At 47.8% G+C, this 20108-nt stretch overlaps 1 protein-coding gene across 1 annotated transcript in view; it reads left to right on the forward strand.

The window, feature by feature from the left end:
- SLC4A5 (solute carrier family 4 member 5) overlaps window positions 1-20108 on the forward strand; it is a 115052-nt gene that overhangs the window by 24446 nt on the left and 70498 nt on the right. The window contains exons 3-4 of the mRNA XM_060027754.1: window positions 1911-2081; window positions 16241-16370. Coding sequence (XP_059883737.1) covers window positions 1911-2081; window positions 16241-16370 — 301 coding nt within the window. The remainder of the gene's footprint in view (window positions 1-1910; window positions 2082-16240; window positions 16371-20108) is intronic.

Raw genomic sequence — 20108 nt, forward strand, 5'->3', positions numbered from 1 at the left:
GCTAAAAAGCTTCTGCACAGCAAAGGAAATTATCAACAAAATGAAAAGGTAACCTACAGAATGGGAGAAAATATTTGCAAATCACATATCCGATAAGAGGTTAATACCCAAAATATATAAAGAATTCATACAATTCAATAGAAAAACAAAACAGAAATACAATTTAAAAATGGAAGAGAAACTGAATAGAAATTTTCCCAAAGAAAACATACAAATGGCTAACAGGTACTTGAATATGTGCTCAACATCATTAAATCATCAGGGAAATTCAAATTAAAACTACAATGAGATATCACCTCACAACTGTTAGAATGGCTGTCATCTAAGACAAGGGATAACAAATGTTGGCAAGGATGTGGAGAAAAGGAAACCATTGTGCACTGTTGGTGGGAATGCAAATTGGTGCAGACACTGTGGAAAACAGTATGGAGATTCCTCAAAAATTAGTAACAGAACTACTGTATGATCCAGCAATTCCACTTTTGGGTATATACCCCCCAAAAATGAAATCATTATCTTGAAAATATATCTGTACTCTCATGTTCATTGCAGCATTATTTATAATAGTCAAGACATGGAAACAACCTAAGTGTCCATCAGCAGTTGAATGGTTAAAGAAAATGTGATATACATATGAATATTATTCAGCCATAAAAAAGAAAGAAATCTTGTCGTTTGCAACATGAATGGACCTTGAAGACATTATGCTAAGTGTCTTAGACAGAGAGACAAATACTGTATGATCTCACTTATACATGGAATCTAAAAATCCAAACTCATGGAAACAGGGAATAGGTTGGTGGTTACCAGAGGCTGGGGGTGGGATGTGAGGAATTGGGTGAAGGTGGTCAAAAGGCACAAACTTTCAGTTATAAGATAAATTAGTCATGGGAATGTGATGTACTGTACGGTGACTGTAGTTAACAATAGTGTATTGTATGCTTGAAAGTTGCTAAGAGACTAAATCTTGAAAGTTCTCATCACAAGAAAAAAATTTGTAACTATGTGTGGTGATGGATGTTAACTGAACTTATTGTGGTAATCATTTTGCAGATATACGTATATCAAATCATTATGTTGTACACCTTAAATTAATACAATATTATATGTCAATCACAACCCAAGTTAAAAAAATAATAGGAGAAACTTGAGGTGGCATATGGTAGGGTACATGGAACTTCATGTATTATCTGCTCAATTATTCTGTACATCTAAAATTGTGCTAAAAAGACTATTAATTATTTTTAAAATTGTTGACCAACTCAAGACAATACGGATGAGAAACTGGTGGCAGAACGTCCTTTCTGAGGTCTGAGGGAATTCTAGCTGCCTCTATGTGTACAGAGTTAGTGGGGGATTTACATAGTAGCCAGGCTTCTTAGTGGAATGCTGAATTAGGGTTCTTGGTAGCTCTAGTTCTTGAAAATTCTAGTTTACAAAACCAGCTTTGAGAAATCCTTAATAACTCACCTCTCTGATGAGTAGTAGTTCACATAGTCCTTGGTTGTTAGTAAAAATGGCCCTTGATGGAAATGCATATGGCTTTCCCATAACAATTGAAGCCGGGGCTTGGCATTTTGAACTAAATATGTGACCCACCGAGGGGCTCTCTCCTGGACCATGTGTCATGAACCATATGTGTTTATTGCTGCTCTGGACTAGCAAGAATGGGGAGATGGGAGTTCTGCTCATTCTGACAGAATTCTAACTATAGGGCCAAGGGTCTCCCTTCCAGCAACTGGGGAGTTGGTTCAGAACTGGAATTCTATCAAGCCCAGTGGCCCCGTCCAGGAATGCTTTGCCTTCTGATCTTCTTCAGTGGCCTCAGCTCTTTGTAACTGGAAAATATTAAGGAGAAATGCCAATTTTCAGTAACTCTACCTACCCTCTCTTTTATTCTGTGCCCACAGACTGCCGTTCCATCCACATTGGGCTTTCAGTCCCCAGTTACCCTCACAGGAAAAGAGACCCGAAGGGACATTTTTCAGGCCTGCAAAAGGTCCACTGGGGCTTGCGGCCAGAGAAGCCGCAGCAGGGGCTGGCCAGTGCCTGCAGCACTGTGGATCATGTCATCAGGACACGTGAGTTCTTGAGGGGACCATTCTGGGGAGCCGTCTGCTGGGTGGTCCAGATGGGGCAGGGCAGGGCAGGGCAGGGGGGTTCTCTGGAGAATGTGAGGAACGCCCCATGTTGCTCAGGCCTCTCAGTCCCCTCTGCTCTGCTGCCATGGCAGACCAGCCTCTCTGCTCAGGGACACCTTTAGTCAGGCTGAGCCCCTGTCCCTCTCTGGTGACTTTGAGACCTCTGCTCTGATCCATTCTGCCTTGATTTCACAGTTTAATTCTCAGAATTATTTCCTGTTTCCAAATTCCTAGGGGCCACACAGCCGTTGCCCGAAGAGCCAATAACAAACATGAGTGTCTGGCGTGAGGTGTTGTGCTCAGTAAACTGAATTCCTTATTGCATTCCCCCGACCCTTGCTCTTCACCTGAGCTTGAAGGAATGGTCTGGAATTGTCTGGGCACCCTCCTCCTCAGCTTGCAGAGTCCTGGAGGCTTTCTCCCAGGACAGCAGAGCCCCTGAGGCCTTCCTCTGCTGTTGAGGAAATCAGTTCTGGGCTGGTTAAACATCAGTCTTTTGTTCTTTCCTGTGGAAAGAAAAGTATCAATCTTAGAAGGAGTGAAAAGATTAGAGCACAACTGTGACATTTTATCCTTTTGAGCCTTCGCTGTTTCTAGGGACATGATTTCACCTGCAGCATATCCCAAATCTGCATAATAAATGGTACCTAATTGGTTTCTACTATATAGTTCCACTGTCTTGAGCAAGGCAAAATGAGTTATTTTACCATCTAAACCTTCAAAAGAATGTCAGAGGCAGTAACAACCTCTTAACATTCCTGTAGGAGACCTGACATACACGCTTGCGAAGGTCATCTGAGTCACCCCCAACCCTGCACTGCCCTGAACAACTGCTGTCATTGGCACCAAGTCTACCAAAGCCTGTGACTTTTCCAAAGTAAATGTGCCTCTGTGGGAGAAGGGTTAATGGGGAGTCCTTTGGAGGTGTCTAGTTTAAGAGATAAGCTTTGATTAAAATATGCATGTGCACACATACACACAAACATGCACACACAGGCTTATGCACACATGCATGTTCGGGGTAGACATATCAGAGACCCAAAGGAGGGCTAGCCTGGAGGGAAGGCCTGCTCCCCATGTTGGATCTGGACGCTCCCACTCACTCTCTGGGGCATTCTCCTGTCACCCCACCACATTCAGAGGTGAAGTCACCCTTTCAAAGTTGAGTCTGCTGGATCCTTCCTGAGTCAGGGAAGAGGAAAGTGGGTTAGAGCTGGTGCTCTCTTATCGAAGGGTTTGGAGGAGGTCTAACAAATGGTATTTGCTGATGCAACATGGTGCATCACAGAAGTGGTCATGAACGGTGGATTTTATGTTGTTTTGGTGGTTTCTGGTTAATGGGACACTGGTTTTCACTGGAAACCAAAGGGGAGGGAATGGAGAATACTTTGGTACGTTTGCACATTCAGTTCATTCTCTTCACAGCCTGCTACTCCCATGCATGTCACATGGCATGGCTGTGGAACAGGGGAGAGAATGGGAGGGCCTAGGAGGACAGGAAATTTCAGGCCATGTCTTTCAAGCTGGGGTAAAGTAAGAACCCCTTTTAAAGGGAAAAGTGGTTGTGGACCCATGAAAATGCATTTGTACATTTGTAGAGCCCCAGGGGACCATAAAAATCCCAGTTTGAGAAATAATATCTTAATTAAGGTTTTATTCTGTAAAAGTATCTTACATTTTTGAATTATAACAACAGAAAAGTTTTGCCCTTATATCTAATGAAAGAAATCTTTTTAAGATTATCATCAAAATGGAAACATGAAATTAAAAAATTCTAATAGATCCCACCTACCCCTAAGAATACTTTCCAGACCACAGTTCCAGACATGCTGACTTAAGGGGGCCACGAAACCTGCTAGCAAAGTCAACAGCCACCGCAAGTTTTCTGTAGCCCATGGGGGCTGAGCTTGTTCCGGCCATTCTCTTAGGGGTGGTAGAGGTTCACCCCTCAGTCCTTCACTTCTTTCAAACCAAACAGGGCATTGTGTGTATGATGCAAATATAAACCCTGCTCCACCACATCCCAGGGTCAGTAACAATGACCCGAGGAAGGGAAAACAAAACAGTGCCCAAGTAATTTTACTGCATCATCTAGATAATTGCCTGAATCTGCCACTTTTCTTTGCTGTAGGACAACTGACCACATGTGTTTTCCCTCTCTCAGTGTCCTGTCTATTCTATGAATCCATTCAGACAGCCCAGGCAGGTGGTCTAGCTGGCCACAAAGTCCAAGTGGGACCTACCTCTACAGAAGAGGGGAATCATGCAGAACGGAGGGCGTGGGTGCTGGCCAGGCAGGTGGCTAGACATAGCTAGGCCTGAGAGTAAAGCAGGCTGTGCAGATGAAGGATTGACAGGTGACTCCTTTAGTTTCTGCCTCACAAAACAATGACAAGAATTTGTACCATGAAATGGTATTTCATTGTAATTTTGTTAACTAAATGTATACTGTTAATAAAAAGGAGATATTATTACCCTCATCTTCAGATTGGGAAATCAAGGTTTGAAGAGATGTAGTGTGATACAGCGGTAATCAGTGAAACTAGAATTTGAACACAAGGTCTGTAGACTCTAAAACCTGTGTGTGTCCCTTCCACTACACTACTATCCTTTGTAAGTTATCACTGGTCAGTCACCATGTTGGATATGGGCTGAGAATTGTATCCTTTTAAGCAGCCAAATTGCCTTATGATGACGGGGATAGGTAGGTAGTAGTTACACCATGATATGATACGCCATAGCAGTTGGATTACCACCCCTTCTTCCAATATGGATATAATTTAGGAAGTCAGTACTTAGCAGCCAATCAATTTTGACTCCAGCAGAGCATAGGCAGGGAATAGAACCATCAAGCTGTGGTGAGAATCAGCAAGTACCATGCTTCCTTCCCTGGAAAGAATGCATTTTCTGGCTCTGAGAACCTCTTGAGAGCTCTTACAAGCAAGAGGGTAAAAAGCAGCTGTAGAAATATGGCTGCCCTTTGGCATCTCTTGGCTGGTGTTAAGAACCGGAGCCAAGATCTAAGAGGAACAAGACCGGCCAAGCTCAACCTGGTGTGTAGGCACTAGGGTCTCAGCGCCTTCATCTGCAGAGTGAAAGATTGTTGTAGGGTGACCAACTGTTTCAGTTTAACTGGGATGGAGGGCTTTCCCAGGACATGGGACATGGGACTGTCAGTGCTAAAACCGGTCAGTCCGAAGCAAACTGGGATGTTGGTCACACTAAGTTGTGAGCTCCTAGATGAAATATAAACAGACATGAAGTATTTCGCATGGTGCACAGTGCATGACAGGCACTTGACATATGTTACTTCAACTGATCTTTGTTAACCCAATTTAAAAGCACTCCTTGGGCTGCCCTGGTGGCGCAGTGGTTAAGACTCTGCCTGCCAATGCAGGGGACACAGGTTTGAGCCCTGGTCCGGGAAGATCCCACATGCCGCAGAGCAACTAAGCCCGTGCACCACAACTACTGAGCCTGCGCTCTAGAGCCCACGAGCCACAACTACTGAGCCCACGCACCACATCTACTGAAGCCTGCGTGCCTAGAGCCTGTGCTCTGCAACAAGAGAAGCCACCACAATGAGAAGCCTGCGTACCGCAATGAAGAGTAGCCCCCACTCGCCGCAACTAGAGAAAGCCTGTGTGCAGCAACGAAGACCCAACACAACCAAAAATAATAAATAAATAAAAATAAATAAATAAAAAATAAAAGCACTCCTTTACGAGTGGACATCTGGTTTGGCTGCCGTCACTGGTACTGAGAAGCTTATGAGATCCTTCTGGTGGGAGGGGTGTGAAAAAGTATTAAGGTCTTCTTCTACTTGCCAAGTATTGAACAACTCTAGGGTCACTAAAAGATCAAAACCACCCCAAGATGAGCAGTAAGGGAGAGGAAGGCTATTTTTTGGCCAGGTGTTTGAGCCTCATATGGTTCCAAAGGCTTTAGATTTCATGGGGTCTTTCTTTCCCATTTCTTTTTATTTATTTATTTGTTTGTTTGTTTGTTTATGGCTGCATTGGGTTTTCGCTGTTGCACACTGTCTTTCTCTAGTTGCAGCGAGCGGGGGCTACTCTTCGTTGCAGTGTGCGGACTTCTCATTGCAGTGGCTTCTCTTGTTGCGGAGCACAGGCTCTAGGCACGCGGGCTTCAGTAGTTGTGGCGCATGGGCTTAGTTGCTCCGCGGCATGTGGGATCTTCCCGGACCAGGGCTCAAACCCGTGTCCCCTGCATTGGCAGGTGGATTCTTAACCACTGTGCCACCAGGGAAGTCCCTCTTTCCCATTTCTGATGAGGAAGGAGCAAGCGTTGGGACAGAAGACAAATTTACCTCTAAATCATCTGCTCCACTAAGGAGCTCCTGAGACAGGCTGTGTTTGCAACATAGGAGCAAAGACAATTGGATTTCTTTTAGAGTTCGAAGCTTTAAAATGAGGTGGTTTCCTCTGTCTACTTTACCAACTTGTTTCTGAGAAGGAGTGGTAAAGAGAGGAGCAGAGACAAAGGGGAACAGGAGGGACGAAAGGGGAAAGAGTATAGTCCTAGGCCTTTTAGGTATGCCCCACCTCGGTGTGTGTGTAGTGGGGGGAGGTTGGGCAGACAGAAAGGCAAATTCAAAATTCCTGAAGGAAGCCTGTATTTGCTCTTCTCTCTCTTCTTGCCCTTGACATCTTAAAACCTGGATTTCCTGGAATTATCAACATAGCATTCAAACAAAAGCACAAACAAACAAAAATCCCTATTGGAAGGGAATCCTGAGTTAGTGACCTTAAGACCTAAGGGGAAATTAGGGTTGAAAGCTCAGTTTGCAAGTGAACCAATGAAAGTTCTAATAAATACAAAGTTATTATAACCCATATATGTTACCTGGATTTACCTTATTCCTTGAGAGTTAGTGTCCTTACCTCTGCCTAAATTTCTGTGAATTTCCAGCGACTTCCAGTCTCAGTATCACTGTAGCTCCAAGTCCTGCCTGCTGGGCTTACAGTCTCACTGTGTCTCACCTCCTGTACCTGTTCTCTGCCCTCACCTCCAGCTCCAGCTCAGGCATGGGATTCAGTCCTCCTTTGGTCTCCCCCAGATTGGTCACATACCACATACAAGTGAGCAGCAGACTTTCTTGAAGTTCAGAACCATGGAGCAGTTTTACCTTGCAGAGATACACAATTTTTTTTTTAATATGTTTTTTTTTAGTGTTTATTTTATTTTTACTTGTTGACAGTTTTGCTTTATTTATTTATTTATGGCTGTGTTGGGTCTTCGTTTCTGTGCGAGGGCTTTCTCTAGTTGTGGCAAGTGGGGGCCACTCTTCATCGCGGTGCGCGGGCCTCTCACTATCGCGGCCTCTCTTGCTGCAGAGCACAGGCTCCAGATGCGCAGGCTCAGTAGTTGTGGCTCACGGGCCCAGTTGCTCCGCGGCATGTGGGATCTTCCCAGACCAGGGCTTGAACCCGTGTCCCCTGCATTGGCAGGCAGATTCTCAACCACTGCGCCACCAGGGAAGCCCGGGATACACAATTTTTAAAGTGAGATACTAGATATCCCCTTTCTTTAAAATCCCCTGGTCACAGGAAATTTCCTATTGGCCACTTTTCTCTGCAGTTTCAGCTTCCTACCATATTGGCAACTCCCACCTCACCCCCACTCCCCCTCACCAGTTCCGTCACATCTCCTGCTTCTCAGTTTTCAGCCACCCCCCAGCTTCTCCTCTCCCTCCCAACACATACACTCACTCCCCTCCCTTTCAGTCACATCAATTTCCCTCTGCCCACCTTAGCTCAACACCCATTTTTGCACAGCTAAAGACACACAGTGTGTTGAACTAAACACAAAGACCATCACCTCTAAGTCTAGCCCTTTAGTTAGATTTAACATTCTTTTATAACATTTACACTTGCAGGGTTTTTTTAAAATTTATTTATTTATTTATTTATTTTTGGCCGTGTTGGGTCTTCGTTTCTGTGCAAGGGCTTTCTCCAATTGCAGAGAGCGGGGGACGCTCTTCATCGCGGTACGTGGGCCTCTCACTATCGCGGCCTCTCTTGTTGCGGAGCACATACTCCAGACGCGCAGGCTCAGTAGTTGTGGCTCACGGGCCTAGTTGCTTCGCGGCATGTGGGATCCTCCCAGACCAGGGCTTGAACCCGTGTCCCCTGCTTTGGCAGGCAAATTCTCAACCACTGAGCCACCAGGGAAGCCCTCCACTTGCAGTTTTTGAGAAGGTATACAGAAGAAAACCTCCCTATCCTAGAATTTCATATAATGGAGACTCATGATTAATATGGTAATTTGATCACAAGTATCAGAAACCTACTTGAGCTGTCTTGAACAAGGAGGGAGTGAGGGGGTGGGGGGAGAGAGAGTTAGTTTATGCTGTAAGAGCAAAGGAATTTCTCACAGTCCCAAAAGAACAAGCAACCAGGCTCAGCAGGAGGATGAGCACCCTCTCTGGGACTCATGGCCTTCCCCCTGCTTCTCCTGTAAGTCTGCTTTATTCCTCTCTCTCTGTAGCCTTTTCTGCCTCTCTGTGCCGTCAGCTTCCATTTTACATGCGCCTTCTCTCAGAAACCGTCAGGAAACGCCCAGCTATCTCAGAAACCGAATTCAGAATTTCCAGGCTTGAGTCAGGTGTCTGATTAACTGCTCCTGGTCCAATTAACCATGGCGAAGGGGCACAGGTCAAGCATTCCACAAACACGGCTACCCGAGAGTCATCCTTTGGGTGGGGGACTGTATGGGCTGGCAGACAACCCCAAAGCTACTGACGACAGGATGGATTCCCATAAACACTGCACGTCTGCAGATTCTCTCCTCTTCCTTCCCAGAGATCATATTTTGAGTTTATGGACTGCTGTCTAGAAAAAAAAACCTTACTGACCATGAAACTATGACTTGGAGTCTTCCAGTCCCCTCTTGAAGACCACCTCAGATGACTGCAAGCATGACTTTGGAGCCCTCAGTTTCTGTCTCTCCCACTCCGCAGTACTCGGGGGCCTTGAGCTTGGCTCCCTACCCAGCTCCATTTCCTTGTTGCTGCTGAGGCTAGCCCCAGCTGCTATACTCATGAGTTAAGCAGTGAAATTCACCTAGCAAATATTTAGAGTGTCCATGCTGTGAGCTGAGAGAGAGCACCTCTGAAAAGACTCAGAGCTGAGGACCCTGGGTCCAAGTCCTCACGCTGACTTCCTGGTGGTGCTAAATGCCTCCTAGCTCTTCTAGGAGTTGAAGACTTGCAGGTTGCAGTCCACACGGTGATTTTGTGCTTTGCTCAACTAATGACTGGACAGGTGCCCCCCTCCCTGCCCCCAGTAAAAGCACGATTCTGTTTGCTTCTTTTCGTGTGTTTCCTGAAGCTTGCTCCTGCAGAGGTTAGGTTTCTCCCAGAAACTGCTGGCTGAGTCCATACCTCCAGTTGGGTCATCGCTATGTGATTCTTGTTGTGAGCTATCAAGGGGCTATTATCTGTGGCCTTTCTCATTTGCAGATTAACTTGCATGAAGGGCCCGCAGTGCATTAGAGATGCGCTGATACCCTGATGCAGGAACCCAGCTCATAGAGCTAGGCTTCTGTGGGCCCGAGGGAAGGGAGTGGCCTCATGGTGGAGTGGGAGGGGTAGAACAGGTATTTAGAAGCTGAAAAGGATTGAGCCCTTGGAATGTTTAAAAGGGCCGTTATTAGGGAGGAAAGTGTCAGACCTGTTGGCGACATCAATCTTAGTGATATTTACTGGGTAACTATGGCAAGCACTGTGCCAACCATGTCACATATATCATCTCATTTAATGGCCACCACAATCCAGTAAAGCAGGTGTGATTATTCCCACTTTATAGATGGAGAAACTAAGGCTAAGATTGCTTAATGCCTTGCCAAAATCCCACTGCTAGTAATTACCAGAGTCGGGAGTTGAACCTATGTCTGGGCTCTTAAAGCACCACACGAGTAAAGAGAATCTTCTGGCGTCCTTGGTGATCTCTCTCTGGGTGTTCCTCTGGGATTTTGAGGTCACCCACAGCCCCTGACTCGGTGTAGCGTGCAGGGTCTGCCCCGTGGCGCTCAGGAAGAAATGGGCCGACTTCAGCCTCAGTGCAGTATGAACTGTAGAGCCTGGGACCTTTAGAGGGGCCCATCTGCTCACTGCCCTGCCCTGCTAAGGAGCCCACCAAAGCAGGAAGTCCTTGGCGGGGGCATTTGCTTGGGGCCCCACACCTAAAAACACAGCCCTGACCCTCTGCTGCTATGTTCTCAGCTTTAAAGTGGGCACACTTGATCCTTGAGCCGCAGGCATGAAGACATGGTAAGGGAGCGCAGGGCAGTGCAGGGTGAGGGCGTCAGCAGACTGCTGTCCTAACCTGGGGCCTGGTGGGGCCTTCTGTGCTGTAAACTAGGTCTCAGATTTCTCATCCTCTCATCCATCGCTAAGCTCTCTCCCAGCTCTGAGACTTAGTGAATTCAGGGTTCAGAGCTCCTTGGAGCCGCAGCCACTCATGACCTCTAATCAACCTTGGCACATTGTAAGTATTCAGTAAGCACTTGTTGAACCAAACCCAGGAGATTAGGAATTTCTTAGCAGAGCAAAATAATTCCCCAGGAGGGTTCACCACACACCCTGAAGTGACCAGTTCCCACTGTCCATGGGCTCTCAGAAAATACCCACTGAGTGATAGTTGGCATTTTGTCTTAGAAGCAGACTAAGAGGGAAAGGACCAGGAGTTTGGGTTTAAGGCTGGGGAAGGAGAGAAACCAGCTGCATGGAATATTACTGACCAAGGGTGGTTGCTGTGGAACATGAGGCCCCCCAGCCCCTCTCCCCCTACAACTCCACCTCCACCCTGGGGCTGTGCAGCTGAGAGAATCCAAGGGCCAGGACACCTGCAGCCGAGGCACTTTAGGAGGCCCTGGGGAGTCTCAAGGAAAATCCTACCTTTGCCTCTATAAAGGGGCCTGAGGAGAGGTGCCTGGGCTCCCCTTGGGCCCCCAGCCTTGGCAGGAAGGGCCCATGGGGGAGGGGGAAAGGGGCAGTTCTGCCAGTCCTCTCAGAGCCTGCAGCTGCCACCCCCTGCTGCTGTGGAGACCCGGCTGCCTGCGGGAGGTTCTGCCCCCGCCACAGAGCCCTTCTCTCTCCACCGCACCTGAGAACCTGAGAGCTCTCTCTCACTCTCCCCACTGCCTTTCTCTCTCTCTCTCTCTCTCTCTCTCTCTCTCTCTCTCTCTCACACACACACACAGACACACACACACAAAATTCTCTTATACTCACAATATCTTTAATTCACTCTCAATATTTTTTCCTCTCATGCTTACTACATCTTCTCACATACAACCCTCTCTCCACTTCCTCAGTCTTTCATACATTCCTTTTCTCTCTCCCCCACCCCCTCCCCCTCTCCCTCTCTTTCCCTCTCCCTCTTCTCCTCTCCCCACACCTCCCCTGGTGCTTAACTGGAAACAAAAGTGAGTTTGTTGTGCTCTGCTGGTGGGGAAGAGGACGTGTGAAGGCAGCAGCCAGGGTGGCAGCAGCAGAAACAGGCTGGGGCCAGAGGCAGTGTCCACAGCCGGAGACCCCAGCGCTCAGCTACTCCAGGGAGCAGGTAATGCCCCAGACAGGGCTGGTTCAGGCATCGCCCTCTCTGTCGGGTCTCATCAATTCATGACTGTTCCATTTATTTGCCTTCTTATTTGGCCTTGAAGGCGGAAAGGGATTGCAGATTTAGGGAATGGTAGGCACAAAAGGTCCAAGGAGTGATGTGCTCTCCTCTTCAGAGAACTGTGTGTGGTCTGATGTGGCTGGGGTCCAGGGCATGTGGGGTCAAGAGTGGCTGGGGTCCACAGTGTCTGGGCTTAAGGATGGCTGGTGTCCAGGGTGGCTGGGATCCAGGGTAACTTCGGTCCAGAGTATCCAGGGTCCAGGGTGGCTAGAGTCTGGGGTGTCTGGAGGAGGAACATGACAACCTACCAGGGCAGGTTAGGGCCAGATCATGAGGGATGTTTTGAGCCCTGTCATAGACCCTAGGCTTTAGGTAATAGAGAGCTATTGAATGTTTTTCACCTGGAGAGTAACGTGACCAAATCTACATTTTAAAAGAGTAGTTCTTGAACGCTGATCTCATGGAGAATTGGTGTGCCCTCTCAGAATCAAGCAGTCATAGTCTTCTCCCAATTTAAGGAAAAAATAAGGTTATTTGTTCAATTGTTAAATTTTCTTCTATAAAATTTCCTTAAACCTTTGACGTCTGCTAGCAAGTGTCAATAATCAATAAAAAGGACTAAGTTTAAAGTAGTAGAAAAATTCGGAAATAAAAATCCATTTAAATAAATGCAGTCCATTGAGATAAACTGGTAGTATTTTCTGCTAGTAAAATTATTTCTAACTCATATGCACAATATTTTATGGTGCTGCTCAAAGAGCACCATGACTCCCAGGAGTTTGCCATGTGAACATGTTTGAAATGTCTTAAAGCAAACTCATAAGGAATGAGATGGATGGGGTAAGCAGAGGCAGTGGGAGCAGTAGGTGGCTCTTGCGATGATAGGAATAGGAGATAATGAGAACCTGAACAAAGGTGGTGGCAATGGTGGGAAAAAGGGAGAGAGCTAAAAAATAGTCAGGAAGTGAGTGGAAGACGTTAGTGTCTGATTGGACATGGATGATGAGAGAGAAGGAGGCTCTAGGAGTGAGCCCAAGGCTTCTCCTCTGGAGAAGAGTAGCTGGGTAGCCAGGAGCACTATTAATCAAAACAGAGGAGGGCAAGGTTGGGGTGTTGGAAGACGGGAGGCAGGGCTGCTTTGAATATGTTGAGATTGACTCGAGAAGGCTGGAGAACTACCAGATGGAGCAGTCCAGCTGGCAGTCGGAAATGCTCAGTAAGTCAGGACCTAGAGACGCGGGTAACCTCGGCTATAGGGTGACACTAAAAAGAACGTGAGGTGATCCAGTAGGGGTGTAGAAAGAGAGGAGACAAGAAGGCCAAGGAGGAATCCTGGGGAAGATCAAGATTTAAGTGAGACATGCAAGAAGGGCCAGGGAAGGACACTGAGAAGGAGTCCTCAAAGAGATAGGAAAAAATATCAAGAAAGTGCTATCTTATAAGAACCAAGAGCATTTCAGTTCAGAGGGAGCAGTCAGTACCACTCATGTCCCAGAGACATAAGCCAGACCATAGCTTCACAGTGTTGTAGGTTTGATTGATTTTATTGACTTATTGATTTGAGAATAGAACAAGAGAGATCTGAGAGCAGGGTTGTAAACCTGGGTGCTTAGTATAAATGAGATTAGCAGGTAATAATAGGGAGTAGTGGGGACTGTGGAAAACTAAAATGCGTATTCTCATCCATCACTGAGCTCTAATTGATTGTTGTCAGGTAGGAACATGGGCACTGTCATCAGAGTATCTGAATTTTCAAGAAAAGTCAGAAATCTAGATTTTTATATGCAATCTCATAATTCTTTATATTAGCAACAATTTCAAAAACTTTTATACTCTATGAGGGCTGAATTAAACACATCTTTGAGCTTCCAGTTTAAAATCTCTGCCTTAGTCAATGTCCTTAGTGTGGTGGGAATGAATCAGTTGCAGCAGGTTGGGAAATGATTAGGTAAGGAGGAAATAGAGGCAGCAAGTGTAGACCTCCCCTTCAATAAGTTGAGGAGAGAGAAGGGAAAAAGAGAGCAGCAGAGCTTAGAAGGCAGGCAGGATCAGGGGAAGGTGTTTCATGGTAGGAAGAGCTGTTTATGGGTTGAGAGAAAGAGGGTGGAGGGGGAGAAGTTGAAGACCCAGGTAAGGAAAGACTGGTTGACGAAATAAGGATCCAGTAGAAGGGAATAGATGGGGCCAGAGATAGGCTAGAGGAAGAACTCTTGTTCAGAGATAGACTGCAGCAGTGGTAAGGACACAGAAGCACTGGAAAGGAGGAAGTTGATGGATTTCGTGCCTGGAGGTCTTATTTTCTTGGTGATGTGGGATAAGAGATAGATCAAGAGGCTTGCAGAGAGGAGCAAAAGTTAGTGGTGGGGAAAAAAAAAAAAAGTTAGTGGTGGCATTGAGGAACATGGGAAAGGGCATGGAAGTGGCTGTACTTCTGAGACCTGTTAACAGTGGAAGCCCCCCATTTGTACAGCTGGGTGGTTTTCACCAGAGAGACTCATGAGCCTGAGTGCTAAGCTTGGTGGCAAGGGGGATTGGCACCTGTTATATTCCAGGCCCTGTGTCACGTGTTATTCTCCTTACCTGATTTATTGGGACAATAACCCTGTTCACTCAGACTGAATTCACTCATGAGTAAGTAGCAACTCTGAGATTCATACCCACATCTAGATGGATTAAAAGCCTAGCGTGTGCCTTGCATCCACCATACCACCATACCACACTGCCTCTCCCTGCACCCCAGGACACATTTGAAGAGGTGGAGATTGGGCCAGTGAATTCTTGTTTGGGCATCAGCTGCCTGGTTTTATTGGGAAGTCAAGGAGTAAGAGACTGGAGACTGATGAGAAGGGTAGTTGAAATTATTGACCATTGGGAGTCCATGGAGAAATAAGTGAAAGCCAAAGGGATGATAAACTGAGGGGATAGAGAGGCTTGGAGGAAGAGGAAGACTTGATGAAGCGTAAAGACAGTCAGTGAGAGACTGAACCAGGGCAGGGGCAATGGGATTGGTGAGGAAGGAGAGTATTCTCGAAAACTTTTAATGTGGGAGTGGAGGTGAGGGAAAGAGTTGAGGTGAGAATGATGCCAGCGTGTCTAGCCTGTGCGGTTGGGTGGACAGTTATGCCTCTAACCAAGGCATTCAATGTTGTGTGATACCTCTCTCTCTCCGGCCCACCATGCCCTAGACACACTAACTAGCACACCCCACCTCAGGTCTTTGGCACGCCTGCAGCACTCTTCTTCCAGGTATGCAGAAGTGGTTCATTCTCATATTTCAAGTTCCAATTCAAATACGCCCTCCTCAGAGAGGCCTTTCTTGACTATGCTATCTAATATAGCTCCATGGTCTTTTTTTTTTTCAGAACACTTATTACTACTTATCACTGAACTGAATTTTATGGATTTGTTTACTTGTTTATTGTCTGTATCTGCCACTGGAGTGGCTCAAGAGATCAAGAATATATGGGCCTCCTTCACAGCTTTGTTTCCCTACACCTAGACCAATGCCTGGCACATAGTAGGCATTCATTAAATATTGAGTGAGAGAAAGAAGGAAGAGAGGGAGGGAGGGAGGAGGGAGGGAGGAAGAAAGGGAGGCGGGGAGGGAGGGAGGCAAGGAGGGAAGGCAGGAGAAGCATGTTTGGGGAAGAGTATGTGTTCCGCGTCAGAATGCTGACTTGAGGTGCCTGAGAGACACCCAGAAGGCGACATCCCCTGGGCAGTTGGAAAGCAGACTGGGAGCTCAGGGATAGACTGTTAGGTTGCTCATGAAGAAAGTGGGCCCACGTGCCACACTGGTACAAGCACATCCTTTCACATGTCTGATTGACCCTTCAAGGCCAACGCTGGGAGTTGAGTGTGTGGAGTCCAGTGGAAAAGGGGTCCCTCTGGGCATGTTATGCTCAAGTTGGGACAGAGTTTTTCTCTCCTCACTTATTTGTTCTGTTCCCTGTCCTTGCTGCTGCCCTGGCTTTGGCCATTTTCCATCTTTCTTCAGTGTCAGCTACAAGACCCAGGAGTCTGAATACAGACTAAATCCTTTCATGCCTTTTATCTCGAAGAATATCCCACCTACATCCAATCCACAGAAACTTGAGTCTAGCTTTGCCCAGAGGGTGGACTTCGTTTTACTGAATTAGGAAATACTTTTTTTTTTTTTGCGGTACGCGGGCCTCTCACTGCCGCGGCCTCTCCCGTCGCGGAGCACAGGCTCCGGACGCGCAGGCTCAGCGGCCATGGCTCACGGGCCCAGCCGCTCCGCAGCATGTGGGATCTTCCCGGATCGGGGAACGAACCCGTGTCCCCTGCATCGGCAGGCGGACTCCCAACCACTGTGCCACCAGGGAAGCCCGGGGTCGAGGAATACTTTGCCCTTGCCCTTGGGTCCTGCTGCATTTCGACTGGCCTCTGCCTCCCGTGGGGCACTCAGCAGAACCTGCTGCCCTCCTTTTGCAGGGTCTCCAGCTGCTGAGCAGCTCCAGGACATCCTGGGGGAGGAAGATGAGGCTCCCAACCCCACCCTCTTCACAGAGATGGACACTCTGCAGCACGACGGAGACCAGATGGAGTGGAAGGAGTCGGCCAGGTGAGGCAGAACCCCGGAGACAGGTAGAGGGGCCTTTCCACTGCAGTCTGCCCGGGCCCAGGCTGAGCTGACCAGTGGCATCTCATACCTTGAGTTCTACTAGGGCCCTTCCTGGCCCCCAAAGACCCACCTGCTTGCCTTTCTTGGTGGCAGAACTGGGTTGGATGCTAAGGAGCAAACAGAAACTTGTGGCTTTGTCTCATCCTCAGAGAAATGAAAATCCTGGTGGGAAAGTAGAACAGACACCCATGAAACCATGAGAGAGTAACACAAGGGCATATATCCTTTCATGTCAAGTGGTTCAAACTAAATGTTGTAGAAGGGAAAGCACCAAGCAGGCTGGGGCAGACAGGAGTGCTTCCTGGAGGAAGAAGAATGCGTGCCAGGAAAAACCCACTTGGGGAGCTCCAGTGAGCACTGAAGCAAAGGGATTTGGCAGAGTCTGGGGCAGGACAAGCAGGGCGTAGCCCTGGAGGCACACGTGGGGAGCAGAGAGAGCTGTGTATATAGGGGCAGTAGAAGGAAGAGAAGAGCCAAAAGGCTGGAGGAGAACCACACGGTGAAGTCACGGGAGCCAAGGGAGAATCAGGGTAAGGAGTAGCACTGGCCATACCCAGTGCCTGGGGCAGAGCAGCCTCTAAATTGAGCTGGACTGATCAGCGGCCTCAAATGCTGCCAAGGGCTCAAGGAGAAGGCAGAATACAGTAGGGGCAGCAGGAGGGGCTGGTGAGAGGAGGAGGGACCCTGGGACAGAAGTTGAGAGTCTGCAAGCAGAGCATACCAATGTTTCTCAACTTTTTTTTGGATTAACGTCCCCCCCACCCAGTTTTTAAATTTAAATTAACTTTGTTAAACTAGAATTAAATTTATTTCTAATGAGAGGAATGAAATGCTAAGAAATTAAATGTTGTCAGGTAGGTTTGAGCTTTGGAGTGCCACAAACCATTGTAATATCTTAAACTTTTTTGCTCTCCTAAGAACCAATGCTTGCCCCCTTGGGGCTGATATTGCCCCCGTTGAGAATGCCTGAACGAACTGCCAAGCTGTGCCCAAGGTGGCTTTGCCTGGGGGCCACCATGACACCCAGGGCCTGGCAGCTGCCCCAATCACAGCCTGGGCCCTTTTCTTACCTACCAACCTCACTCACCTCAGTAGCTCTTCTGTAGAATGAGGTGCGGATTTAACATTCCCAAGCTTCCCCCTCCAATCTCTCCTGGAAAAAGAAAAAAAAGAAAAAAGGCCATTGAGTGACTAGCAACTTCCTGCAGGCCTTCCTGCAGGCCTCAGAAGGAATGAATTCCTAGCCTCATGGCTGGGCCCAATCCCTGTCTGGAAGCTGTGGAGCCTCTTCTTATCAGCCCATTCAATGAGCCCTTACTACATGCCAAACAATTCGCAGGCTCACCTCATTCGAGCTGCACGATGACCCTGAGGAGGCAGGAAATATTATCCTCGTTTTATAGATGAGGATAGTGAGGTTTAGAGGGTCAAATAGATGCAAGGGCCAGAGCCTGCAGGCAGCTGAGTCTGGTTGCTAGCCCAGGGCTATCTGACTCTCCAACTCGAGTGCTTATGAACTTCGTCATGTTTTCTCCAATTTCTCAGCCACTTCTCTCCCCTTTCTTCAACTTCCAGGGACTCTGTTTTGATTTCCATGGGAGGACATAATTCTGGAGGGAATTCAACCGGTGTGAGAGATAAACGGCGACAGCCACAGAGCCCAGGACATCCATCCAGGGCTGATAAGAGAGGGGAGGACATTTCAAATGACCAGGGCCCAGTCTGTGCTACTGTGGCTTAATGCCTCTGAGGGGCTTGTACCTCCCTGGGCAAATGACTTTCTTGTCCAAGGTGGGCATATAGAGAGAAGGAAAGTTGAGAAAGGCGTTCTCCAAGGCCCAGTAGGGAGAGGGTGACTTCTCCCGACCCTGGGTAAGGTGTGCATTCAGAATCCCTGGTAATAGTTGCCAGGACCAGACTTTCCATGAGGGCCTATCGTACGCACCCACAGAGCCCTTGCTGAGAAGGCCCCAGGGCTCTCAGAGACATGATTGTTGCCATAGACGAAATACCCAGTTTCTCTCTGAGTGTTGATCCATAGAGCCTCGCTCACTATAGACCCTGCAATGAAAGCGATAAACTGTAGATAATGATGTTTCTGGAAGAAGGCTCCTTTAAAATTTAAAGGGGCCTGGGGTTACCATCTGCAAACCAGGTTGTTTCCCCACAAGGCAGGCTTTCCAAGGACAGCATTTGAGGAGCCCTGGGAAGGGCCCCAGTGTAACCCAAGTGGACCTCAAACCCATAGCGAGAAGAAAGTGGAGGCTGGAAGAAGTTAAACAGCTGAACCCAATTCCAGGTTGATGGAGAAAGGAGCATCTTGAGGGCCAGCTTTGGGGCAGGAAGCAGTGGGGGGAGAGCCGCTCAGGCCTCCTTATCTCGAGCTCCTTTCTCCACCCCAGCCTCCTTTAATCTTCTCTCCAGCTCCCCCCCGCCGGCTGGTTTGCAGCTCACTGTTGGAGGTCTGAGCAGTCGGCCTCTGCAGAAGTCAGAGACAGGGTTTGGTTATCGGTGAGCAAGTCCACCTCGGCCTGGACAGCCGTGCTGGGGGCTCCTCCTGGCAAACTGCATCAGTAGAGGTGCTCCGGGCCAGGCCTGTTTGGGGCCTGTCACCCCACCAAAAAATGGGAAGAATTTCCCTCAGCTGACAGGCTGTGCCATCTACTCAGGGAAGCCAGAGGTCTCGAAAGTTTCCAGAATACAAGAATCAGCAAATCCTAGTGGGTTCTGGGCCTTCTTGGAATAACAGGAGAAAATGATAGGAGGCGGGAACAACCCCTCATGTGGACACTCAGGCCCTGAGAGGGTTGCAGGTTTGTACCCACATCAAAGAGATTGGGGGAGGGGACCTTTTAATAAAAGTATTTAATTTGTTACGGGAGTGTTTGCTTTATTGAGTTAGGAGATTAACAGTGAAAATCTCAAATCCGCAAGGAATTTTCCCCGGCCGTGCTTTTCTGGGGGTTATTAGTTTGGGGGATGTTTTGGGCCCTTGGGGAAAGAATCACCACTGGACAGACTTAACTGGTTTTTGGAGCTCCACTGAGCCTGGCCCTTTGTGCATGATGGGGACTGTGTGTGTGGGCATCATTTCTAACGTGATCCATGCTGGTAGGTCAGGCTGTCAATAAGATAGATTTTTATTAAATTTGTCTCTTTTGCGTTCCCGGGAGGGGAGTGCAGCTAGCTGTTTGCTGATACTGACCTTGCCTGAAGGGAGGCTTGGGTTGGGTGGGGCGGGGTGGACCCCCTCACTGTGAGCAAACAATTTACCCATAATTCCATTGTCTCTCAAGCTTGAATCTGCCTGGCTGCAGGGGATGAAGGGAAGGAGAATGATCTGGGCTGGAAGCCAGCCAAGTGTAGAGGGGCTTTTGGGGTTACTCAGAAATAGAGCTTTGAGACTTCCATGAATTCTGAAAGCAAACCCCAAATCCAAGCTGCCTCTGATCTCAACTCGGAGCAGACCAAAAGCGTGAACTTGCCGGAATGTTCTTATAAGACACATATGCTCTGAAAAGATTCCTGCCGTGACCAGGAAAGGGCAGAAAGAGGGGCAGGAGAAGTAGGTCATCGTAGTTGGGTCAGACCAGATCAGTACATTTTCAAAAGCCCCTCCACACATAGGCAGGGATGCTTTCTCACTCTGTACATAATGGAAGAAGAAGCCTGAACTTT

Source organism: Delphinus delphis, chromosome 12, assembly GCF_949987515.2.
Source record: "Delphinus delphis chromosome 12, mDelDel1.2, whole genome shotgun sequence".
Lineage (NCBI taxonomy): Eukaryota > Metazoa > Chordata > Mammalia > Artiodactyla > Delphinidae > Delphinus > Delphinus delphis.